Source organism: Melopsittacus undulatus, chromosome 2, assembly GCF_012275295.1.
Source record: "Melopsittacus undulatus isolate bMelUnd1 chromosome 2, bMelUnd1.mat.Z, whole genome shotgun sequence".
NCBI lineage: Eukaryota > Metazoa > Chordata > Aves > Psittaciformes > Psittaculidae > Melopsittacus > Melopsittacus undulatus.
The window spans coordinates 118364525-118391893 of NC_047528.1; the positions used below are offsets into that span (position 1 = coordinate 118364525).

The 27369-nt window shown below is 44.0% G+C and overlaps 1 protein-coding gene across 1 annotated transcript; it reads right to left on the bottom strand.

The window, feature by feature from the left end:
* Positions 1 to 19643: 19643 nt before the first annotated feature.
* On the bottom strand, positions 19644 to 26133 carry C2H3orf38 (chromosome 2 C3orf38 homolog). Its single transcript, XM_005152023.3, has 3 exons — positions 25929 to 26133; positions 25156 to 25373; positions 19644 to 21468 (listed from the first exon to the last, which is right to left on the bottom strand). Exons 1-3 carry the CDS (start codon positions 26059 to 26061, stop codon positions 20893 to 20895), a joined length of 927 nt encoding a protein of 308 aa, XP_005152080.2. The 5' UTR covers positions 26062 to 26133; the 3' UTR covers positions 19644 to 20892.
* Between the last annotated feature and the right edge of the window lie 1236 nt (positions 26134 to 27369).

Below are 27369 nucleotides of genomic sequence, written 5' to 3' on the forward strand. Positions count from 1 at the left end.
TAGCATTATGTATTGGTCCCAGAAATCTATCTGTATCAGAAATCTATGCAGATCAAACCCAAAAGATATTTACTGCTACAAAATCAAACCTCTGATCCTGCAACAAGTGTCTGGAAGAGGCCTGAGCCTGCATCACCTAAACAATGCTTTAAGAAACAAGAAGCCCATAGACACATTACTGCTGAATCTAAAGTACATTAAATCCACAGCAAAACATTAAGCTGAAGGAATAAACCTGAGTAAATCACTAAATGCTTCAGAAGAGGCAATTGCTGGTGCTGTTTCATTTATGCTGCACCAGTCCAATTGTGTTGAGAGACACTAGCATTTCTGCTGTCATGTATGGAGGAAACAGAATGAGTTAAAAGGCAGACTATGCAAAACACCTGGAATAAGTGAAAGCACATGCCTGAGCTGACTAAGATTGATTGGCAGCACAGACAGACAGAAGATCAGCTCCTTGGATCACTTATAGACAATAAAAAGCCTAAATTGGGTTTAAAGTATTTTTTTCATAGGACAAAACTATGCATTCCACAGGTATTCCCCTGTGAAATACTGGAGAAAAAGGAACAGGTCACTGATGTCCAGGTACTTTTGGTTTGATCCTGAAATAGCTAATTTCCACTAAAACCAGACGTATTCTGCTCCCTTCTTCCCTCACTGGCTTGTGACAAGAAGAAACTCGAAGGGAGAACCCATACACCCAAGAGGAAAATCAGTACCTTTTAAAGCTAGGAAAGAATCTGTGGGGACAGGAGGAAAACCTTGTTTGAGATGAAATCCTGGTACTGATTAAGATAGCCACAAAATTCACATGAAGTCTATCCATTTCCCATCTGCTTTCTTGTACTTCTCCCCAGATTAAGTACCCAAGCATAAAGATGTTTAAAAGGAAAAACCTCAAGTATTTCTGTAAAACAAAACCAAACCCCCCCCCAAAAAAGAGAAAACCTCAAACCAAACTCAGTTTATATAATATTTCCCCTGAAATACCATGAAAAAGTAAAGCAAGGGTTAAAAATGCACATGTGAGCACTTTCAGGTGGACAAAGGGATGGTATTCATTTCCTTGTTAGGAATTAATCAGGATGAGTGTTTCTACTCCTAAATACATATTTTGAGATGGAGATGAGAGACAAGAAAGTCACAAGGTGCTATCCAAAGTCAAATGTTACAGATTGTCCTATTAGCTCAGTGTTTAGCTTCCCTATGAAACAGTGAGAGAAGGGACAGGAAGACGGGCAGAGGGAATAAACTTCACATTCTTCAGCACACAGCCAACATCAACCTTTCACATTATCTCAAAGCAGCTCAGTTAAGTCCTCACTACAAGAGGCTTGAAGAAGCTACTTAAGGTCAGAAGTCAGCCAGACTTCAGCTCCAGCACCTGATAACCTCAGCACATCCTACCCTGGCCCTTTGGCACCAGCCTCCCCAAGCAGAGAGCCCAGCCAGGAGCAGAGAAGCTGCATTAAGCAAAGAGATGTATAGGAATTCCTTTATGTATAGGAATAGAGTGCATCATCCTTTAATCAACCTTAAATAAGTGTGTTTACTGTAACAGTGAATGCAAACTCTTACTTTCTGGGTTTTAAGTTGCTCCTCTAAGATTTCCTCCCTTTCCCAAAATTATCTTAACAGAGACACTTCAGGTTTTACAGATAAATAAAACTTGTTGAAGAAAAACCTGGATTTTCACATTATATATGCAAATGTACATAATTAACTTGGTTTAGCTTTTATTATATAGGTCATATTATGTAGGCCAAGTAACTTGTGAACCAGACCACCATGTGTCTGAGGTAGTATTAGGCAGTCTACCTGCAGCAATTTGTTTTTCCAGCAGCAAGCTCATCCCCAAGGTTTACCTGATAGATTGCTTAGGTAAAACTCCTGTACTCCATCTCACATTAACCTACATGTTTGGGCATCAGTACAGAAAGGTTCCCTGTCTCCCACCAGCCCTGTGTCCTTGCTTCTTGCCCTATATTGTCTTTTCTATGGAGCTAAAAAAACACAGTTTCTTACAAATACAATAAGAGTGATTTTCAGTTAGTGTGCCCTCTTCTATCTCAGGCTTGGGTATCAGCCATAGAAACCCAGTGACTTTCCGCAGCATTCCCATCAATAGCAGCTAGGACAGGGACCTTGTAATGCCTTTTCCTCATAGGAAAAAAGTGCTCAGAATCCCACTGTTAAACCTGCAGAGCTTTGCATCATTGCACAATATAAGAATAGTACAGGTATGTGGTGTTTGCATTTAACCACATGGCCACTTTCATTCTCCATCTCCCCTCCCTGGAAATTATGTCAATCATTCAGCTTTCCCACCCCCACCCACCCAAGGAAAAACCAGCTCCATCAGTTCCCATTAGCACTGCAAGTCTGAAAAGTACAAACCCCACAGCTTATGGATTTACTTTGACATATTTAGGACTTTCCCTCAGAAAAGGAAGTTTTCTTCAGGGGCAGGGGGAGAACCTCAGTCACTGCAATATCCAAAGCACACAACCTCCCTTTCACAGCTCCTTGGAAACACACAAGGAAGCAGTACCACTAGCATCACATGCATTGACAAGCATGAAGAAAGCCTTAGTAGGGAGTTAGAGACATAGCAAGAGGATTTTCCCCCCCCTCACCTTGTTACCATTGAAGTGTTGATAAAGCTGCATGTCATTACCACCTTCCTCTACACTTACTCAGCTACTCTATTACATCTTCAAACTCTAGTGTCCCACTTAGACCCTTACAACAAAACCTGCATAAACGTCTTTGTTTAAATCTGTGTTTGATACAAACAAAAGACAGTTTTCCCATTGGCAAGGGGGTTGGAACTAGATGATCTTAAGGTTCTTTCCAACCCCAACTATTCTATGATTCCCACTTATATGTCACCCTTGTTTTCATTACTACCTCACACTACTGAATTCACCAGGCTGCTTAACATGATATTATCAGTAAAAACACTCAGAACCCAGCTGAAAGGCTCCAAAACTCTCATGAGCAACATCCACTCTGATGAACATCATACAACTTTCAGGCACAAGAACTTACATTTCATCTGTTGCAAAGACATATTCTTTAAAGCTTGTGCTTTAAACAGGAGAGCAGTAGATGCAGGAGAGCATGGTTTCTAGCTATGCTGTTAACATGGAAGTTGCAATTGTGATTTCTCCCACCTTTCTCTTACAGCAAGTTATTTACTGGTCTTTTTATATTTAGAAGGAAGACTGTTGTGATGTTGAGCAATACCATTCATAATGAAAGTTGCAAAGAGAGCAGAGATACTAAGGGATGGGAGCAGGGGAGAGAAAAAGAGTGCCAAGCCTTTATGAAGGGAGCTGTTATAGACCATGCATACAAGGCATTAAGGTTTTCCAGACAGGTCAGCATCTGTAAAAGCACCAACAAACAGCAGCTGTGTTCATTGCCAAACAAAGCACATAATCAAAAATGCTTCACCCTCAGTAATACCATAACAACGGCAGAAAGCTCAGCAGCTGCTAGCCAACAAGCCCAGAACTTCATTGCATTCAAAAGCACCACACCAGCCTTTACTGTCCTTACTCTAAGGCAGGTATCTCTCACAGCATGGCCTCAGAGCTCTCAAGTTCAGAGCCCTTTAAAACACCATAGTTTGTCCTTAGAATAAACCAGAATTAAGACTTAAAGACCGAGCTTCTTCTCTGCTTTATGAATCATTTCATGCAATCTCAGCTCAGTGCCACCAGCCACTGTTCAGCTCCCTTTTTTCTGCAGACAACAGAACAAAAGCTACTGCATCTGCTGATTGTCAGGCCCCTTCCAAAAGCAACTTCCACCATGACAATGAAGACCAAGTCAGCAAGGAGCCATTTCATTGCTCCATCCAATACAATTACCAGCTTGTTGAGCTATGTGTGTTTTACCCCAACAGCTCACCACAAACAAACTCTAATTACTCTTTCTTTCCACATCTAAATATGACCAAACCAGCTTCCTCTAGCAAAAACCTGACCATTATTGTTCTCATATCAATTCTAGTAACCAGACACACCAGGCATCTAAAAGACCAATGAGTAAGCAGCAATACAAGGTGGCCAGCTTCCACAGACTGTGTTGGTGGCTATTGGGCTGCACAAAAATGCTCTTACCACCCACTGCTTTTCCCCCCAATTCATATTCAGTTCACACAAAGCCTGTGGGATGAGATTTTATACCACCTGAAGTGAGACACGTGCCATGGAACAACACTGCTCAAAGCTTAAAGAAACAGCTATTCTTCACTCTGCTGGCTTTATCCCTGCTTTCAGATATTGGTATAAAACAGCACAGAAATATCCCTTACACCCCTCTTTATAAGAGCATCCCAATCAATTCCACTAACCTTATCCGTGCTGGGGTGCAACCAGGAGGGTCCTTCTGGTGCAGGAAAAGCTTGCTCTGCTCCAATAGGGCATCTTCCACAGCACTTGAAGGAAGCCTGGAGAAAACCCCCTTCCACCCTGGAAGAGAGAAAAAACCTAACCTTAACTGCTGCTTAACTTTTGTACTCTGCTCCCATCATTCCCTGCTATTGACAAGTCAGCTGTGATTAATCATACATGATTGCATTAACCAAGACACACCACCAAATAATTAGTAGATTAGCATACACGTGTAACATTGCACGCCCAGAAACACTTTACAAACGTTAACTAATCAGGGTTTCCTTAACTCAATTCACCTGCCTCTCTCCTTTCCATACCTCCTCCCCTTTGCTCAGCTCTTGCTTGCTTGCTTGCAGGGATGCTACTTTCTCCCCCAGGTGTAAGAAATACTTGATTCTGCCCATTCAAACCACATCATTCTCCCCTCCTTGCTCCCTCAGGCATCCTTGTTCCAATTAAAGAACCCAGCTGGAGCAGCTGGAAGAGGCCTAAATAGCCTAATGAACAGTGATATGTAGCAAAAGATGTATTTGTGGCTTTATGATGAAATAAAGAAATACATATAAAGAAATACAAACCACAGAAAATAGGGTAAAGCGTGTTTGCCTAAATAGCAGAGAGCTATGGACAAGAAAGAATAAAGATAGTAAGAACTGTGCCCATTAAGGTTTGTCTTTTCTAACCAAGAAGGTTTCAAGTGTTCCAAGTTCTCTTGCTGCAAGCTGCCCATGGAGACACAGCACCATGCAAGCCTGTACCAAAAACCAAAAGCTGATGCTGGCACATATGTCAAATGCATGCAAATTCAATAACTCAGGTTGCATTCTCTATCAGATATCCACAGAACAGTAGTGAGAGGGGAATAAAATTCACTTTGTGTTCAAGAAAATAGAAAAGGAAATTGTAAAATAAATGAAAAGTTTTAAAATAAGACCTTTTTTTTTTAAACAATAACAATAGAAATCTAAAGAAGAGAGAATTGTTTAACTTGAATGCATTACATGCACAAAACCCAAATGCTATAACTTATTTGAGCATTAATGTTGAAGTGCCCATTTAAAAGGCTCTAAGAATCAAGAAAGTGAAGGGGTCGTCAATCTTTTAAAGTAAGAGGATGAGGACCCTCTGTTGCATCAGCTCAAGTCTGATACCCTGATGGAAGGGACTGTACAACAGATAAACCCATAGAGAAAGAAGGTGCAGTTGGTGATGCCAGACCCCAGTGTCTCTGAGGAGGTGCAGCAATGGACCTCTCATAGTTTCCCCCTTCGTGCTGCACTGTTTCCACACTTCCATGTGTGCTGTGGTCATACACAGGGTCCAGCACAGACTGTGTTACTCTGCTTGTAATATAACTTGGCTATTCCAAGGAAATATGAGGGTTCCTGTGTGGTCCTGCAGGATGAGCAAACACCTGAGGACAGAATTTGCTTGTACTAATGATGCTGGGATCCTGATTGGCAGGTTTGAGGTAAAGGAGCCTTCCCAAAGTTGAGATTGAGTGAGGCCATTTTGTTTTTAACTCTTTCACCACATTCAGTGTGATTTGATTTCCAGGAATAACCTGGGAATGTGACCTAGGAAACCTCCCATTTTCCCAGGGACCCATGATATTGGCTGATTACATCCACCTCTTCTGCTGCAATCATGTGTCAAAACGCAGCTGTAGCTGTTCCTATGGGGCTTTGCATTCATTACAACATTGTGGAAAACACCTTGGAACTCCTGGAGAAGATGTTATGCAGACACACAGAACAAAGGGGAAAAGGAGGAATTGGGGAATAAGGGAAAAAGAAGCTTTGCAAATTCATTGCAAGTCCCATTCACTCATGGAAGTGTTCCACACTGAGAGTCCCCAGCCCATGATGCTGTTCTTGCCCCCTGCCTTCCCAGGTGACTCCTGCAGCATGGCTCTGCTGGCATCACACATATCCCATCCTGCCGCCTGCAGGTCCATAGGTGGGGTTGGATTCGGAGAAAGCTCCATGAACAAACACCCCAACACAGTTTCAAGGTGACAAGCAGGTATTCTTTATTGGGGCACCGGGAGAGAAGGGGGATAGCTCCTCCTAACGTGTGTTCCCATATTGCTGTACAAGTCATCCTTATGTGTCACATATTACATCATTTCCCAGCAAGTTTCCCTCATGCACACAGAAATGTGATGCTGGTCTTTAAGGGTCGTTTACTCTTCCCAGCTTAATTAACATTACAGACATAGCAATCATCCTGGCCTTCTACTTATCAGTCAGTTTAACTGCTCCCATCCTGGACATCAGCTCGTCCGGGATACTCCCCAGTAGATGTTTACAGCAGCTTAATGGGTTTATTAACAGCATCAACATGGCAATCATCTTGTCCTTCTATTCATCAGTTAGTTTAAGTGCTCCCATCCTGGCCATCTGCTAGTCCCAAATACTCCCCATCCCCAGGTCCTGTTTTCCTACTCTGTTTTTGTATACACCTTTTGTACTAAGGTCCTAAGGACCTAAAACTATGTCAACTACCTTCAAGCACCGCTGTTATTTTCCATTACAAAGCCATCAAACTTAACCCTCCTTAGAACTGATTACACTCTGTGCTTTTGTGCCTCCTTGTCTCAGGTCCAACAGCCTCCTAGCACCAACACAGCTCCTATGGGATCTTCCCTATCTTCCACATGGGTCTTGTGGCTGGACAAAGTCTCCAAAGGGACACACAGGGCAGACAGGGACTGTACAATAGAGCAGCATCTGCCTTGTTTGCAGTGTAATCCTGATGGAAAACCATGTGGGATAGTCCTGCTAGGAATTACTTCTGTTCTGCTGGTGGTGGGAAAGCGTTGGGGTAACACTGGCTCCATGCATGACGTGCAGCAGGGTTAATGCAGGTGTGCTCTCTCATCTGGGGCTTTATGGAGCAGGCAAGGGACTGGAGTGGTGACTGAGGCAGGGAAACTTGGGATTAGTGGCTCTGCCTTCCGCAGAGAACTGATTACTTGGAATTCATGTTAATAAATCTCGCTTTCTTTTCCTATACATACTCCCACCCCTTACACAAAGACTCCCTGCACGCTGCGTACAGCAACGAGCACTAAACAAACCTCTTTCCTCTTCTTTGTGTCACGTATATCCAGTGATACAAACCCTTTGTCCCTCTTGCCATGGCTGACATGCCAGCCAGAGCCTAACGATCTTCACTTGGCAGGGATTTCCATGTGAAAGGAATGTTTTGAGCCTATGGGCTGGAGCCAAGGTAAAAGCTCCTCATTCCCTGCAGCAAATGCTGCTTTTCCAGTGTGAAAGCTGGAGCCGCTGCCCTCCGAACGGCTGTTCCCATGGATCTGCCCCAGGTTGGTGCCTGTCATCCTCACAGCAGGAGCAGGATGAGGGCTTTACAGTGGGATGAGGATCGCTAACGGCACGAGCATTGTCTCTCCAGGAAGGAAAACTAACTTTGGGCCGAGGTTTCGGCCAGCACCAGCTTTCTAATGCAAACAGTGCTCAGTCACTGCTGTACAGTGTATAAAGAGCTGTCAAATGCCAGGTAGCAAAGGGCCATTCGGCTTAGCAGGGAGATGTATAATCACAGGCAGCGGCTGGAAGCTAAATCCAGGTGATGTGAAGTGAGAAGCAAGGTAACGGGTTGAAACTTAAACAGCAGAGGTTTAGATTGGATATAAGGAAGAAATTCTTTATTGTGAGGGTGGTGAGGCACTGGAATGGGTTGCCCAGGGAGGTTGTGAATGCTCCATCCCTGGCAGTGTTCAAGACCAGGTTGGATGAAGCCTTGGGTGCTATGGTTTAGTGTGAGGTGTCCCTGACCATGGCAGGGGGGTTGGAACTGGATAATCTTAAGGTCCTTTCCAATCCTGACTATTCTATGATTCTACGAAGTGAACACTGACAAAGGGTGAAACTAAGTGGGGTTTTGGGGCTTAAATTTCTCAGGTCGAGACGCGTTGCCCTTCCCTGCATCAGAAGTTATCGCAGGGATGAAAAGCAGGACTGAGAGAGACTTGTTGAGTTGCAAATAGCCTCGCATGTGGTGAGCACTGCGGAAGAATGAAGCTTTGTAGTGCCAGGGTTTCAGCAGGGACACTGGAAATGAGCGGTGTGGGTACTGCTACCCTTTCAACTGGAGCCATCAGTCAGGTTCGGAGCCTTGCCAACAGCATCCCTCAGGAGGGGAAGCAGGCAGAGGAACTGGGAAAGGCTTCACACAGCTTGTCCCTGAGCACAGGAGGAATCGCACAGGAACAGTCAGTGACTTTACTGTGGAGCCAAAGCCCTTCCCAGTCACCTCAGCAGCATAAAGTCCCCTCTTGGTTTTCATTAGGAGTATGCCACAAGCAACACCATCAGCTGTCCTGCCTCCTCGTCAGTGCATCTTCCCTTAAAACACACACACAGCTGTACACCACAAATCCCTCATCCCTAAGTTTGCCTCCAGATTTTAGGGCAAAACTGCCTGTTTTTTTTTGTTCAGTAATTCTTACTGTTTCAGCCATCCATTCCTTAAAGGATCACAGCAGCTTCCTACTTCCACGTGGAGTGAGGAAGAGGAAACCACACTTCTTAGCTCCTGCAGGCTTCACTCACTGGAGCCAAGCCATGCACACAGCACTGATTGAGAAGCTCAGGCGATGGCAGCAGCAGTAGGTGGATGGCTGCTAAAATAGCCCAGCGCATTCTGTGAACCATGTGGGCATGAGCATCACCAGGAGCCACGCTGCCAAGCGGCTCTCTGCTGATGTCCCTGGAGATGAGCTGTGCACGGATCAGCATCAACACATGGAAGGCGCCTGTCGTGCGGGTGAGATGCTGTGACAGGATCCGTGCTGGACAGGAGGATGTCAGAGCATCACTTACTGTGTGCTGCTGCTGTCACCCCACGGCACATGGTGCCTGTCCCCTCTTGCTGGGAGTTGTCCTGATGCTGACTGAAGGCACAGGGGCTGTGGTGGGCTCGCCGATGGCACTGCAGTGGGGCAGGAGGAGACACTGCCGCACATGCCTTCCCATGCTTTCTGCTGTAACTGGGACAAGCAATGCAGCCGGAAGCGGCTTTAAAGGAAACTGCCCTTATACGGGGATTTAAAGCGCACATTACCCCTTCCTGCCCTTCTTATTTAGGGCATAGAAGTTGCCTTAAGCAATAAGCATAGGTTGTGAATGCTGTAATTGCAGTGCAGATGCGATTTATTGGTCTGTGTGCTAATTGCAATGAATACTCTTTTTGTCCCTGGAGGGGAGAGGATCCCCGCATCCCTCCGCATCCCTTCGCTCCCACCTTCGGGCTCTGCCCCGTTCATCCCTGCGGGATGCAGGAGCAGGGGGTACCGGACCCATCTCCCAAGGCAGCACGAAGGGAAGCGCCGGCTGCCCGCTGCCATAGCGGGGCAACAGCGCCGCCTTGTGGCCACAGGCGGAACTGCACCGGCAGGGATGGCCCGGGGAGGCCGTGAGGGGGGGCACCCGAGCTCTGGTTTTACAGTTCAGCACATCATGAATAGTCATCAGCAAACGGGGGTGAGCTTTCCCTTTTCCGACTCGACAGCTGCTGAACATAGGTCTGTGAGCCACCCGTTACTGCAAGGGGCACTTCTTTCCCTAACGTTAACGTTTCTATTGTTGTGTTGTCATCCCAATTGTTTTATTGTGAATTGCAGCTGAAAGGCTCTTTCCTGGAAAAAATAGATTCCTTTCTGTAGGGGAAATTTGGTTATTGCAAGCTTTCTGTGGGCAATTACTTGGACCATCCTCAAAGCAAACGTCTGCTTGTGTGGCTGACATTGTTCTGTGCCGGTGGTCATGAACTATGGATGTTAGCTCACTGGCCCTGAAAGAGATTATAGATTACCTTCAGTATGTATAATCACTTGAACCAAGGCTTCCACATCTCCTGCCACTTGTGTGAAGGGGAGGGAAGAGGGGGCTTTTCCTTTCGGACAAGCTAGCACAGATGAAATACCCCACAGAGAATCACTATTGGTGCATCACACACACTGTGGGTTCTATCTCCAGGACATACTCCAAGCAGAAGGCAATCAGGTGCAGATACACACAGCCCATTCAGGTACAATGATCACACAAAGGCACATTTCCCCTCTGTGACCCCTAGCATCCCTGTGCCAGCCAGCCTGGTACCCCCGGTTCCATCCTCCTCCCCCAGTTCACAGATAACCAGATACTCCTCACCCTTTTCCCTGTGCACCCTGTTCACTCCATCAGCCAAGGGCTCCTTATCTCCACGCTGATCTCCTGAGCTGCCTTTTGTCTCCAACAGCTCATCGCCCTGCCCCTCACCTGCTGGATCAGCTGATCCTCATTGGGAAAAAAGAGGGGGAAAAATGAACTCTGGGAATAATTAAGAGCTCGGAAAGCTTTCAAGTTCAGGCATAAATAAAGGGCAGGAGGCAGGGAGAACTGCATGCTTCTTTTGATTAATTCCTTTCCTTCCCACCCCAAAGACGGTGCGGTAAATAGAACCAAGTACAGTCCTGACAGACACAAACCTTGTCTGTTTATAGATGGCGTGAGCGCCGATATTCCAGAGGGACTGTGCAAAACGAATCTGTCAGTGAATGGGAGCACATGTTACAGAGTGTGAAGGTACATGCTTCACATTAAAAACGGATCCTTCAGAATGTGCAGCACACCCTAAGTCTACATCTGACACACTAGTTATTCCTATTGCGTTCTTAACATTCATCCTGGATTTTCTTTCCCACATCTTGGAAGTGTTAGATCTGCAAGAAAACAGTATTGTAACTGCAGCTGTTGTGGAGTTCAGCTCTGAATAACTATGCAGCTGAATGCTGATTCCTACCCATGAATATATTTCCAACCATCTTTTGGAGGCTGCCCATTTTAAGTAACCAACTAGCTGAGAAACCCATAAACTGCCTACCACTATTGGGATCACTGATACCTGCCACATTTCAGGGTGATCAGAAGATGCCATTTTATCCCACCTGACTCTTCCCAGCTCCCTTGTCATCTTTTCCTACTCTCCCCCTTCTGTTCCACCAAGCCCCTGTGTTATTGGTGCTGCTTCTGCTTCTACACCACCAGCATGCCCAAAGAGCAACATTCAATGCCAGTGATGCCACAGCCATTAGAATGTATTTCCAAGAGCAGAAAGAAGCCTGACATTGCCAGGCAAATGGCTGTGGTTTTGGTATCCTTTGTCACCATTGCTACCTGCAAACAAAGGAAGCAGACTTGAGGAGCGTTTATGCTGTACAGTGATTTACAGTGTAAACTCTGAGTAAGGTCTCTGGTCACACCAGAATGCAGCCATCTGCATTGCTCTAGGCAAATACAACACAAAAGAAACGTGTCCAACTATGAGATATGGTTTAGTATCAGCTAATAGCCCTGCTGACTGATTGGTTAGGGATTTTCCCATTATGAGTTACAGCTACATTACATACAGTCACTTGCACTGGTTTGCCATTTGAAAGCCATACGCTTTCCACCCTAATCACACAAGTTTGTGCCTGCAATCCAACAACAAATTAAAACACTTGAATTAGTTTTTACCTGCACACAAATGAGTGCAGGTTGGAGCACAGCAAAGTCTAAACCCTTTTACTGTTAAGAGCTACAGAAAACCCAGGTCTGCTCCATCTAATGCTCCTTTAACATGGGGGTGGAAGAGAAGACAACTGAGCATTTCTTCTGTGCTCCTCCTCAATGCAGCTGGAAGCTATCGCCTTCCTCTGGTTGGGCTTAGCCAGTTGAAACAGAACAAAACATTTTAGCTTAGCACTCCTGTTTTAGCTCAGCACTCCAAACTCACAGCTCTTCCTACAGGAGTTGGCCTGAACCAATCTGTTTGCTTGGAAAAGCAAGGCTGGAAGTAACAAAACCAGCCAAAAGCATCGACATGGCTTTGCTAGAAGAGCTGGAAAACATTCTTTTCCCTGATATCTCAAAATCCATGTCCCTTGTGCTTGCTAAAGCTCTTGATATCATTGCTTTTTCTCCTCAGGCGTGTATTGCAAGCAGGCAGACAGACCCCCTGGCCCCACTGGTTCCCCAGACACCTGGATCAAGCAGGCTGGTCCCAGGCAAAGCCTTGCTTGCCTTTGTACCCTAGCATCACTAGGAAAGCACAGAAGCTCATGCATTCTCCTGCTACAGCAGCCAGGGAAGAAGGACTCCCCACAACAGCTATTGGCATCGTTAGCATTCCATTTGCATGTCAAAGCCTGTTGATACTTTTGGGACAGACATTAGCAGTTCTCTCCTACACACACATACACAGCAGGGACTCAAAAGGAAAGCCACTCCATGCTGAAAAGTTGCTTTCCTGACCACATCTCCCTGCATTAAGGCATTATCTGCACCACAGCAACAGCGTTAGATAAATACTACAATTACAGGCATATAAACTTCTCTGTGCTGCCCAGGTCACAGTGTCGGGTTCACTCCAGCATTCAAACCTGTGTTTTTCACACCGAAAGACATGCTTCACACAAAGCAGCTTCACCCTAGTGAGGAAGATCTCTATGAATGCTGTGATAGTGCTTCCTGCCCTGAGCACATACAGAAGGGATACATAACATGTGCTGCTGAAGGGCAGGAACAGAGGGGTTTGTTTGCCATCAAGCAAATAGAGGTAGCAGCGCTGTCAGAGATGCATCACCAACCCAGAGCCAAAGGTCAGGCAAGGAGCTGTGTGAATGGAGGATGCTTCAGGGATAGCATGGAATTAGAAAAAGAGAATTACTTGATAATGCAAAATGTTATTTTGGTTCAGAGGAAAAAGGGTCACTTCTGTCTGTACATTAAATATGAGAACAAGTGCACTTGGACACAACATTTGACTTAAGACAGGAACCAATGGTGCTAGTGTGTGAGTCAATAAGAAAACCAGAGAGCAGGCCACATACACATCCTAAGGAAAGAAAGAGCGCAAGAAAATGAGAAACTGGAATTAAAACATACCAAATACCACAAACTCAGAAGCACAAAGTTAATCCAGCAACTTCCACCTGCAGAGATCAAACTACACCATGAAAAAGGAGTTAGAAACCCATCCAGCAGCCCTTTACTTTTGGCCTGGGATCTGAAGCTGTACTTTTCTGGCCCAATTCTACTTATGTTCAAGAACTGCCATACCAGAAAAAGCATACCTTTACAGACAGCAGAACATACAGTACTCACTTTTGTACCTGGCAAACCCACATAACCTAGTTAGGACCCGCCAGATTGAAAACAGACATTAAAGGCTGGAATGTGTGGCAGCTGACTCTAGCAACCACTCTCTCCCACATCAAAGAATACTCCCAAATGGATCCAGGACAGACATGCAAGCTGTTTTCTTACTGGAGTGAACTACAGTCCATAGCACAGCAGAGGACTCCCCATGTTAATGATGCTGCAGTAAGCAGCACACAGTGGCTTAGAGAAGCAGGAACTTGCTTGGAACCATTGGACTACCATTTCCTTTTGCACACTGACAACGTGAGGGATTTCTGAGCATGGAGTGTATTACTCACTTGTAGGGATACTTGGTCATACTTAGCAGTGTCAGCTATCCCTTGTGAGCATCCAGCTTCCTTTTGGCTTGAATCAAAGCCCTCTGTGATGTATGCAAAAGCATTAGGGCAAACATAGCTTCACACTCCCAGCTTGTGGCTGGTTTGTTTCCCTGATGCAAAAGCCTTTAACAGTGTTTTAATTAGAATGCTTTAACAGAGTATTTTTATAACCCCATCAGTTTACTGTCACCACTCACTGTACCAGTGACACTGCTTATGCACACAGGTCCTTGTTTACCAGGCAGCTGTAACCAGGTGGCATGCTGGGCTGAAGCAAGCGATGCCCTGTCAGTCACTTCTCCCTGATGCTGCAGCACTCACAAGCCTGATGCTCTGACTATAAAACCTGATGGATTTAATAAGATCATCCCAGTTTGGGCCAGTAATATGGAAGATCAACCAGCACTGAAATTCAGCTCACCCAGCTCTTCTGTTCCTCTGAAAACTCTCATCTTCACTATTAACCCTTCACTGACATCCAAGTAAATTCATATTAGTCTCCTGCCCCTGGCAGAATCCTTTCCCTTTATGTCTGGGGAAAGCCATTGTTGGAAGAGAGCTGGAAAGATACTTTTATGACTATTATAGTAGCTGCAAAGTCATACACACCATGGCAGCACTCATATCTATCAGTTTCTGCTGCAGGCTCAGCAGCACCAACACAGGTTTTAAGGTACAAATCAATCTGCAGACAGCCAGGAAACCCATAGCACCCCAGTTCAGCCACACTTCAGAGTGGCAGCTGCCAGGAGCTGGCAATGCCCTGCAAGGTACAGGAGACCCACAGAAGGAGATTTTGGGGATACAGCTGGAGATACATGTGGAAGGAGATGGTCTGTGCCAAAGGGAGCACAGCTGAGGGACCCCCATTGGGGAAGTGACAACCCTGAGGGACCATGGCTGACTGGATGCCCATGCCAAGGCAGGGACCCTGAGGGACTGATGGTAACCTGTCAAATGCAAGAGAAGGGGAGACCAGGAAGGTGTCTGACTGAAGCTGACCCTAGGAAGGGAAAACAATAGGGTTTTCCTAAGTGGTTATTTTCATTTGTGCTCTTTCTTCTATAGCTGAAGAGGATGCTTACACCACTATCACCCTCTGAAACAGGCTGGTAGAAAGGGCTCATAGGCTGGTCACTGTCAGTCCATCCCAGATGCAATAATGCATGCCACAGATTAAACTGAAAGCTGAATTGAATATATTTAGATCCTTTCAGTGCTACAACTGTTTCTAATAGCAGTGTTCAAAGTGTTCACACCTCATAAGCTGAAATTTCTAATTTCAGATCAAAATCGCTATTCTGAGCACTTCAGATGCACACGAGGCAGGAACTAATGGAAGACAAAGTGGTTTTCAGTCATAAAACTCCATAATGAAAACACCAGAGTAAAATCCTAAAGTTCAACTCCATACATCAGGCTAATCTCCAGAATGGGATTTTCTCACCACTAATCTTGTCAGAGGTAGGGCGCTGTGCAAATATATCTAACCCCATAATTACTGAAGAGATATTAAAAGGATCAATTTATTGCAATAACAAATGCAAACTTTGAGGAGAATTCATTAATACTCAGAATCCAGCCATGCAATAAATAACACTAATGAACTGAGGAAAAGGAATAGATGAACAGGTACTGACATGATGTCTTACGCATATTGCTGGTAAAGGGGAAGTGACAATTACTCCATTTGAAATGTAATTCTAGTAAAGGGGAATGCTAGAAAGAGAGAAAGACTTGTTAGAAATACACATGTACATACATACACACGCATTTAAAAATGTATGATTATGAAAACTGCTTTAATTTAGCCCAAAGGAGGCTATAATACCATTTTCAACACCCTTAAGCTGTGTTTACATTAGCAAACAGTGCTGTGCAACAGGAGCATGAAACAGCTGTTGCTGAGATGCTGCCAGCACACAAACTGTACATATGTTGAGGGGGTTATTGCCAGCTAGCTCCAGGCTGGTCCTGGGGACTGCCTGCCATGCACTGTGCCTTAGGGACAGGGCTGGAGGATCCCTCTAGTTTGGTTTTGTCAGAAGGGAACTCAATGCATATTCTAAGGCTGCTCTGTAATGGGAAGCAGAACACACTGGTTGTGTGTGTGGCAGCAAACATGATGTTTGCTTCAAACCCAGCCTCCTGACTTGCACTAAAACACACAGTGGAAGCACTCAGAACACCACAGCTGGTTCACTCTAGGACAAAACCAGCTAGACACAGCAGAAATCTAACTGCAGCACTCATTACCTACAAGATCCAATGACAATGAGGGGTATCTAAAATTGCCTCTTCGGTACAACAAGCTGTGATAGCTGTCAAAACAGAATGTAATAATGGTTTTCCATATGCTTGTGAGCTCCTGCAATTTGCTAACAGGAAAAAATCAGGCACTTGGTTTGCTATTTTGGAACGATGACTATTCAAACAGTGCACTAGGAGTTAGCTGGGCTGCTTCAGTTGATATTTGCATACCTGTATGCTCACTGCTCCTTGATTTCACTGGCATGGCACTGAAAGGAGTTTCTGGTGCCTCAGTAGTGATACAAAGAGCAGATTCATTTCATGCTGGGATCTGCGCTGGTCACAGGACGTGCTGCTTTGCAGGAGATGAAAGTTTGTATGTTACAAGACAAGACATGGTCACACCATATTGTTTGTGAGAAGTAGTGTGAGAGAAAGGAAGAAGCTAGAAATGCCAACATGCAGAAGACAGCTGCCATAAACTGGCCAAGTACTTATTACTTTTACTACAGGAGCTGCTCCCATCACCACCACCCCATTTCCTTGTGTAGCTGAGAGGATACAGAGTACCTAGGTCTCCTCAAACAAGTCACAACCCATCTGAAGACTGAAATTGCCCATCCAGAGAGCTGAGATACTGTGACCCATCTATGTATGAAAGGCAAAGAAAACAAATGACAGAAATACAGAAGATGCATTAAAGGAAAAGGAACAATAAAGAGGCTGAAAACTCTGACACTTAACAAAGCAGAAAGAAGCATTTCCTCACTGTTTACCTGCCACCCATGAGTTTTACTCGGTTCTCCAGTTCTTACAGTGCAGGAGGTGAGTTTCTATTCCCTGGTACCACCTCTCCTGGTGTAGGAGCCCTGGTCTCTTCACTCATTCCTTGCCTGAATGCTGCTCCTGCCCATTACTAGGAACAGGAACTATGCTTTTTCTTCTCTTGAGGTTCTTGGACACAGCCATCAGGCTTGTGGCAGACTTTGGCAGCTCTATAGGGAGAAAGCTCCAAGATAAAAGATGAGCCTCCCTCTTGTTCTATCAGTCAAGTGATTAAAAATCACCATTTCCTTTCTCCCCACAACCTCACAGGAAAATGCTGGCCAGGCACCAAAACCTCACCTGGATGAGAAGATTTTGGCTTTTATCAGCTTTCAAACGAGTGATTTAAGGTGGCACGTACACCATGATGTTATTCCCCTTGCAAGTACACTCTTGGAGTGCACAGAAAAGGTGGGTGTGCACGAATTACATGTCCCTTGCAGACATTGCCAGGAAGCTGCCTTATTACCATAATGTTTCCCTCTACAACCCTAAAACAACAGGCTTCCTGAATACCACAGCCTGAAGTCACCCATGGGCTGACATCCTTAACACATCCTTCAGATCCTTGTTAAGGGCTGAGGAATTGCCTTCAAACCTTCCTTCTGCTCAAGCCAAGGGAGCCACAGGCGGTGTCGGGACATCTGGCAGCCAGCAAGGAAAGGGATAAAGCAGGCACTTCCAATCCTGCCTCCAGAGCAAACCTCGAGTGCTGTGCCTGCATCGGTGCACGGTTTAATCAAGGCAAGCACTGATTCTGCCACCAGGTGTCACCAGGAGGCCACGATGCCCGCTGAGACTGAAGCAAGACTCCGGTTCTCCTGCAGGCAGGTCAGGGATGGATGCAGCACTATCATCACCCCTACGCTCATGCAAAGTCGTTCCTTTCTACCACAATGAGCTGAAAATGAACTTAAAAAGGATTCCTTGCAATCGATGGGCATCACTGCGCATTCCAGGTTTACTTACGTGGCATACAACCTAATTAACCTGTACAGTGAGAAGCTAAACTTGGCATCAAACTGAAACTCAGAATCTCCTATCAAGGATTGTCTTGAGGATAAGGATATTAAGGATATTAAGGATATTCATGAGCCTTGATTAAATATTGATAGAGGAAAATTGATGAAAACTGTATTATAATCGTTTTATTTCATTTTTTCCATCTACTAAATGCAACTCCAATGGCCATTGTTACCAAAGGTAAACCAGGCAGAACTTACTTCACCTCTGAGCAGTAACATCCAGAGGGAGTGATGAAATCATTTCTGTAAAGACTTCAAGTTTTCTGTGGCTGCACTCCATTTAAACAAGTCCTAACTATTCCCTTAAAGTCAAGGCTAAGCTAATAGTACCTTCCCAAACCTACCCTGCAGTTAGTTCTTAAACTTAATAAATCCTGAATGTGACAATGATTTGAAACCCATTCAATTCTGAATTCTGAACTGGCACTAAGGATACTTATTATAAACAATAATTAGAACACCAGATACCTGTGACATCCTTTGGAGCATTATTGCAGCTACAACCTCACAACTCTCGCGTGGCACAAACCAAACATGCTTCTACATACCCAAAATGCCAAGGAGCAGAAGCTCAGCCACTTCTCTGCCTCCCTGCAAACTGACTGTGAAGAAGTCAATGGGTGCTCGGTGGTGAAGCAGCAGCTTTAAAAACCCAGTTCTGCCTCCTTGCGAGGTGGAGAGCCTGAACGACCATTATAGAACAGGAATCCTGTTTTCCAAGTGGGAATAAAATGCATTTAGAAGGGATGAATATGTTTGCCAAAGAGGGAATGCAGACCTGTGGGAAAAAGGGGAGGATGTATCACAGAATAAAGAGTCACACCAGATAACAACAGCAAAAACACAGTTACTCAGCATGAGCTGGCAGCACCTAGCAAAGATTGAGGTGGTGAGAGCATAAAGAACAGATAGTGAACTGCTTCCTGCATTTTGCAGCAGCAACCTGGGATTAGTGCTGCCAATACCAGCTGCTCTTTGGTAACCACAATTTAGAGAGCCACAAAGATGATGCAGGGAATAGAACACCTCCCTTATGAGGAGAGGCTGAGGGAGCTGGGTCTCTTTAGCTTGGAGGAGACTGAGGGGTGACCTCATTAGTGTTTACAAATATGTAAAGGGTGGGTGTCAGGATGATGGAGCTAGGCTTTTCAGTGATACCCAGTGATAGGACAAGGGGCAATGGGTGTAAACTGGAGCATAGGAGGTTCCATGTTAACATCAGGAAGAACTTCTTTACTGCAAGAGTGACAGAGCACTGGAACAGGTTGCCCAGGGAGGTTGTGGAGTCTCCTACGCTGGAGATATTCAAGGCTCACCTGGACAAGTTCCTGTGTGATGTACTCTAGGTTACCCTGCTCTTGCAGGGGGGTTGGACTAGATGATCTTTCGAAGTCCCTTCCAACCCTTGGGATTCTGGGATTCTTAACAGCCTGATCAAGTATTCAAGAGCAGTAACTGCACCAAAAGGTCATCAGGACATCATACAACACCTACTCCACTCCGCAGCGGAACAGGGACTTACACAGAGGTCACAATGCTGTGACAATGCAGTATTTTCCTGCAGATTTTGTGTAGAAGAACTGAAGGAGTAAGGCCAAGTTCACAAGGTACCAGCCAGTTTATTTACCACAATGCATATCTGAATCTTCCTGTTTCCCTTCACCCACAAGTACTTTTACCACCACTCTTTGATAAACATGGGAAGAGTTCCTTTGGTTCTGATATGTTACAGGGAATGCTTCCATTCTCACAACTTGGATGGGTGAAGCTATGAAACAAAACTCACAGACAATTCAAGCAAGCTGTGGAAAAAGAAGTTTCATCTCGTTTTATCTCTAATCCCTTACAAATAAAAAAGTAACACATGAAAGTTCTACAATGGCAACAATTTCAATTATTAACTAGTAAGAGGATTATTTATATGGCCTCTCATTGTAACAGCCCAGTGTTAACAAACTGATCTCTAGACAACATAATAAAGCTTTTCTGAGCAAAGAAAATTCTTATTTTGAGAAAACATACAAAAAAAATCACAGCTATTATATTAAAATCTCTGTTGGAAACATATACAAAATAATTATCAACACACTTGGTTCATACAGTGCTGCTTTAAGTCATGAAATCAGCTACTTCATCTAAGCAAATCAGTGCTAGAAATGGATGCAAGGACAACAACCGTCTCAAGTTTGTCTGCTCGGGGTCAGACAGAATAACAGAGTTGGTCTGTATTCAGTACAAAGTTGGAGCCATAAGGTAAACTGAAAGGAAGCAATGAATGCAAAGAAAAAACCCACCAACTTTCCTTGCAGTATCCCATTAAGGTATTTCTGGTTTTCTGAGACAGAACCACATTTAGAACACAAATGCAGCAATCTCCATTCACACACTTTTATCTGTTCTCAACAACCCCCCCCTAAAGCGCACATGGATTTCTTGGGACTCAGATGTCCATATAGACACTCCCCGATTCCAATTTCAATAAGCCAGACACAACGACTTCCTGTTACAATTCAGGTAAGAGTTTTAACTGGTGACCTGAAAAGAAGCAACCTAAAGCTTGTGAACCCCAAGTCATGTAGTTCATTACATACTGCTGCCAACCCACATTTAAATATAACTACATTTTGTAATCAAGAATAAGCAAACTCTGTTCCTAACTACAGTACAAAATCTAAAGTAACAGTCTGCAGCATTTGTTAGCTCATGGAAAGATGCCCAAAAGCATCATCTGTATACAGACTTCAGATTGTATCTGTTTGTCACCCAGCAATCTGGACTCAAAAGAGACAGCATCGCATGGCTGCAACCACTCCTCCCTCACCCAGTCACTCAGTTGAGGCAAAACTGCTCAGAACTTCTGAGGCTCAAACACAATCAGTTCTTTCCCATCATACAACTCCTGCAGTTGGTTTGACTCGTATTTTATGGAGGGTTTCTCAATTGGCATCCCAGGCTCCAGAGCGTTCTGTCCAACTATTTTAAGACTCATAACTTTAATTTTCCAGGTGTTTTCCCTAATGGGACAGCTAATGAGTCCAAAAATTTGTTCAAAGATACCCAAACACGAGTTGTCTCTATGTACTGTGCCAGCCACCGCCACCAGCACTAACCCATGTGGAGACATGGCACATTTCAGTCCGTTGGCATGCAAATTTGGGTTGAACAGAAGATATTCTTCTTTAACCAAGGAGAGCAGACGAAGGCTCACCATTTCTGCACCAACATATTCTTCCATGTTCTTTTCTAAGGTGTTATAGGAGAACTTCATTTTGGCATCATCCCAAAAATGCTGGGGTCCCCATGCTTCTTCAGATTTTACTCCCAAGGGGTGTTGAGAATTCAGGAGTTCAAAGAACCACTGACAGAATTCTTCTCCTAGATTATGGATATCATCTTGCTGTGATTTATGGCTGTCTTCATCACTCTGCAATCAAGCACATGTCTTTTCTTAGAACTATTTAGCTTTAACATGAGATTACTACTTAGAACAGCAAAATCACATAAATACTTACTTTTACATTCTAAGACTCAAGTGTTCTGAGACAGAGTGCCTGAAGCGAAACAGCAAAGCAAAACCTTACTTATAAGATCACAACTATCCTGTCTAGACAATCAGAGCAGGCGTTTTGATTTATAGTTACCATAGTCCTTTCGCTTTGTCGTGGTCTTCAATTCATAAACAAAGGGGAAAACCCTGCTCCTACAGTAAAAAGGCAGAGGAAGGATTTTTGAACAACTTGTGTGACACCAGGATTCGCACACAGAGACAAAATTGCTGCTGAGTAAGAAGTTCCTGGGTTAATAACTTCTCACTGGCCTTCATGTTTCCAAAGGAAGGTGACAGAAAAATAAGAAGGATAAAGACCCAATCTGAAAGGCTAATCTCATATTCAGGCATGGCTACTAAAACATGCTTATAAATAAGTCATTATGTCATTGTATTTTTCCTGTTCCATGTTGCCTTAAATAGCTTCTTTTTGGTATCTTTTAATTTGGTAAATTCTGTTGGTTTTGGCATCTTCATATAGCTGACAAATTAAATAGTACTGATTGAGAAGTCCCCTTTTGAATATGCACATCCAAATACCTGAAGCTGACCTAATACTTCTGATGTATGGGGGGTATTTTACCTATGTCAGTGGAACACACTAACAAAATGCATGATTAATCCAGAAAGGACTGAAAGTCAAAAAAATTAATGTATTCTAGAATATTTTCTCCATCAGATGACTGATGAATGACACATGAATCTAACCTTGTTTGGCAGCAAAACTGTCAAAAATCATGTGAAAGATGCTTGGTCACATTCACGAGTGATGTTTGTAGTCTTGATCATATTTCTAACAGGAAAAGAGCCCAAACCAAAGCAGAACCTAACTTAACGCTACGTTTGCTGCTCCAAAACAGACAGAAGTCATGGGGTATCTCAGTTACTTTCTAATTGTACAACTGATCACTTGTTGTACAGACTGAGACAATATGACACTGGGATAGAAGGGCTGTGGGATTATCACACAGCAGCACAGGCGAACTCTGGGAATAAACGTACCTCCATTCAGCCTGTCAGAAAATCTATCCTTGAAAACTGTCATAAACCCCTTTGCTCAACACTGAATCTGTTGAGAAAGTATTTTTAAGTAGTGGGGACGAGGTAAGCATCCTAGCAGATGGCCAGACCTTCAAAGAGTAATTTGCAAAGGCTCACTCAAAGGTTCTTGTCTTGTCTAGAAGCCATAGAGAAAGATGGGCCAGTGGAAAAATAAGCATGGCTACTCAAAACATATCTTCCACTAGTTCCCCATAGGTCATGGACAAGCCACTTGTGCCCTTTTTTCCCTTATTTTACAGAAAATGACACACACACACTCTTAATAAATATCTAAGATGCAGGGGGATGATAAATACTTCAGAATAATATTAAATAGTGGGTTGCTGAGACAGACAAGAGAGTGGTGGGTTTCAGTTTTGAAGCCAAATTCACAGTAAGTGGTAAAAGCAAGTATCGGTGCACAACCAATGGTTATGCAGTTAAAAACGTATCAGAAGAGAGTGACCAACCACTCCAAGTGTTGTATCACTAGATATGCACTCCAATAAAGTTCACAATAGTTTTTTGGACACTATTACAAGACAAGCTGAACAAAAAAACACACCAAAACTATTCCCTGCAGTTGAATTCTTGGTGTGTCTATAACTATGTGTAAAATAGCAAAAGTTAAGCACAAATAGTTAGGAAACAAAATGGCTTAGCAATTAGATATTTAGGATAGGTTTTTAAGTTGATTATAAAAGCATCTGGTTTAGAGGCCACTTCTTTCTAAGGAAAGCATCACTGTAAAAGGCAAAAACTGAATGCTCAACAACAGTCCTGTGAGCCTATGTAATGTGTACATATGTAGTTGGTTTATTTTCTGCTTTCTCCTACAATAGCTAAGACTTTGCCTTAAGAAAAATAACCCAAACTTTTCAATGTAAAAACACATGACTTGAGGTGATGTGGTTTTTTGAACAAGAACTAAATGCATAGTTACTTCATTGGGATTCTCAGTATTTGGAACTTGACAGCAAGACTATTAGAAGTAAATCAAATTTCAAGTTTGCCAATACTGAAGTCTAGGAAGTATTGAAATAAATATGCTTAAAGTAAAAATGAAATAATTAAGTATGGAAAGTTGGAGACTTGTATATGGAAATGCTCTATTTGTTTCACAATAAATTGTAATTCATTGCCAATTCTGTTACACAGGTTCACAATACCCATTTCTTCAGTATGGTGAGGGCTACAGGAATTAAGAGAAAGACAAGGCAAGGCAAGAGTTTTGTGAGGAATGAACCAGCTGAATTTCTCATTCTCTGTGAATGTGGTTTATTTATTTTGGAGAATTTATTTCACTTACCTTCAATCATAAAACTAGGCTATTACATAATGGTAATAGTAATACAGTAATACTTGGGAAGTGCCCTTGCAAGAACAGCATTTTATGTCCAAAGCATGCAAAGGAAAAGTTGTTTTGAAAACAATTCTCGGCTACATTGTTATTCTCAACAGGTAATCCCAGAGAGAAAGCTCATTGGAGTAGGTTATCAACAGCTACAGAGCTCTAACAGTCCAGCTGGTGGGGCTGTTGCCCATAAGGTCGCTGAAGTATAATATTTGAAAGGTTGCTATTTAGATCTACACGGTGAAGATCCAAGCCAAATAAAACATCGGAAGCTAATTACACCACAAGGATTTGCTAAAGAGCATCGTTCTGAACTTCCAAATAACTTACAGTTGCCAAAAACAATAATAGCTGCACTGTATTAAGTGTTTCTAGTATCAAGGGGAAAAAAATCACATGGACCTGGCAGTGCTACAAATTGTACATTTCAAAGGTATAAAAACTTGCTAAAACCCATTCTGCACTCTAACTACATGAGGCAAGAAGGAAAACAGCCTCCAGACAGTGCTACTTTCACTGCACTGTCTCTAGGAGTAGATCAAGGTCACCTACAAAAAGCCAGTTTTCTCCCCACTCCCTTCCAGCCCTGCAACATTTCAGTCCATAGCCTGTCAGATGTTTTTGCCCTATGATCTATCATCAACAGCATCTCTTTGCTCTGCTCTGGGAAGTGCCCTACCAATGGTAATGCTAGAGCCAGGCATAGTTGAAGGATGACTGGAAACCCTGGATCTGTACAAAAAGTTCAGCATGATCAACCACATTAAAATAATGCTAGGGGGCTATGCAGGCTTCTGTATCTTTAGCACTGTTTCAGTTGTCCTTGAATCCACAGAATTATTTGTGAATGCCCTATATTTCAGCTTACAGTACAACTTCAACATTAAAAGCATGGAGAAACCACCCCCCATTAGAATTCAAAGGTACTAATATACTTTGCAAGACAGAGCTGAAGACTCTGCAAGTGACGCCTTGGCACAGACACCATTAAATGATGTAATTAAAACAAGAAAACAACCAAACCCAAATAAACTAAGAGCAAAGAGACTCAGGACCTTCCTAAAGCCAGGTGAAGAGCCACATTTTGGACATATATTAGACCACTGGCACTGGTTATGCTGCATAAGCAATGCTAAGCATCCTCAGGTCTTTCAGAAAGCAGCACTCACCTTTGCTTGTGTTCTCTCTCCTGATGCTGAAGCCTGTGATGTTAACTGCCCGCTCCAGTACTGCTTTACGTGGTCGATGAGGACATGTTTCTCACAGGAAGGAGACACTACAATTCCTTGTGTTGCCAGGTACTTAAAGATGATTTCTCGATAGACCTTTTTGCGTTTCAAGAGCTCTTCCACACTTCGGCTGTAAAGCACAATGGCATGAATGGCTTCTGCAAGAAAAGAAATCTAAGTTAGCTGTGGCTTCCCTTGCAGTTAAAACACAACTATGCCATTTCTTAAACACCTGTCCACCTCCTAACCCAGCACAAGACAAGCCTAAAGGAAATGCAGATTGGAAAAGGCTGTTTGCAAACTGACACCTGACCTAATGATATTAAGCACAAAGACTTGGGCACATGCGCTGTTTTTTACTGAAGACTTTACTACATCTTAAGCCCTACTGCCAGCATCGATGACTGCTTGGAATTGACTGGGTATTATAGACTCATAGAATAGTTAGGATTGGAAAGGACCTCAAGATCATCTTCAGCTTAATGAAAAGGATGCAACCTTTTCTTCCAACTGAAAGTACTAATATTCCCCAAGCACTTTCACGCTGTTTGGAAACGTCAAGTCCGCTACGAACACCATCAGCCCCAGCTCCTCACCCACAGTCACCTCCAGCAGCCCAACGTGCCCCGGCCCCTGCAGGCACAGCCTCCCACCCAACCCAACCCCATAGCTCACCACGGTGGATCCCCCCGGCCCGCATACGCCGCACGCACCTTGCCGGTTCTCCGGGTGCAGCAGGCGGTTGGTGACGGTGTCGGTGAGCGCCAGCAGCTCCTCGGTGTGCAGCAGCTCCAGCAGCTGCCGGCACCCGGCCTGCTCCCGTTCGCTCAGCCCCGGCGCTGCCATTGCCAGGCCCGGCCCAGCGGAACCGGGAAGCGGCTCCGACACATCCTGATGTGAGGCCCTAGCAACGGATGTTTCCTGTGCACCCCCGGGGCACAACGGGCGGAAGGCGCCGGGTGGAAACAAGGGCTGGCACTGAGGTTCCGGCCCGCAGCCGGAGCCCACGGGATGTGTGTTCTGTGGAGGATGTGATCATGCTGGAGGAGGACTGTGAGGAGTCCTCTCCTAAGGAGGAAAGAGCAGCAGAGACAACGTGTGATCAACTGACTGAAACCCCCACACCCTATCCCCCTGTGCCTCAGGGTGGGGAAGAGGCAGAGAAACTCAGGAGCAAAATTAAGCTTGAGAAAAAAGGAGGGGTGAGGGGAAAGTGTCCTCAGATTTAGTTTTATTTCTCATTTATCTCTCATCATGAGATTATTTCTCATCAAATCAGAAAACTGCTCTGATTTGATTAATAAATGAATTTCATTTGATTAATAAATGAATTTCATGAAACACTAGTTGCATCCCTGTCTTTTTTTACCTTTCCTTTGAAAGCTAAGCAAAATAAATGGGAAACGACTGACTACAAAGCAAGAAAAGACATATAAAATGTAGTGTCATCTGTAAAAGTAGTTGTTTTATGGGGGGGGCACAGTCATCAACTATAGTAAGTTAAGGATATTTACATACATATTTAAATGACACTGGCCACTGCATTAACTCACTTTACCACTAACACCCTACACTGTGTTTACCAGTAAGTTAGCCTGCAATAATGCTGATTATGCTGATAGATGACATGTATGGCATGAAAGAATTGATTCTAAAACCGGACAACAGTAGCTAGTTACAGTAGGAAGCATGTTCAGTTGAACTGTACCTCCTGCTCAATTACATTCCATAACCCTGAACTCAGATTTTATACCTCCAACCTACCATCATTGATGATTTCTTGCATAACTCTACAGATCACAAAAATCTGGTTCCCAATATGACCTTTTCAACATAGGAAATTCAAGTACATACAAAGGTATCTGCATACACAACAACCACAAAACTGACATTTCTCTTAAACTTACATGGACTGTTCCAAGCACCCCATTGAGCTCTTCGGTCTATCGAGCTGCTTCTAATTGTGAGGTGCTTCATTCATCCAGGAACCTTAACTTCCCCTTGGGTTCAAAGCTCAGTGTTTAGTACAATCCAGCTGGGTAACACTGGCCACCTCACTTCCCCTGCCCTGTTTTCCAGCCACGCTAACCCATTGCCAAGCGGACACTTACCCTTATGGCCAAACTTAACTTTCTTCAGCAAGGGCCTTGTGAA

Bases quoted from the DNA above. Each gene is read 5' to 3' on its own strand.
- C2H3orf38 (XM_005152023.3), bottom strand. From the start codon at position 26,061: ATGGCAGCGCCGGGGCTGAGCGAACGGGAGCAGGCCGGGTGCCGGCAG. The intron at 25,374-25,928 runs GTGCGTGCGGCG...CTTTTCTTGCAG, and splicing joins GCACCCGGAGAACCGGCAAG to AAGCCATTCATGCCATTGTG. The intron at 21,469-25,155 runs GTGAGTGCTGCT...GCTTGATTGCAG, and splicing joins GAGAGAGAACACAAGCAAAG to AGTGATGAAGACAGCCATAA.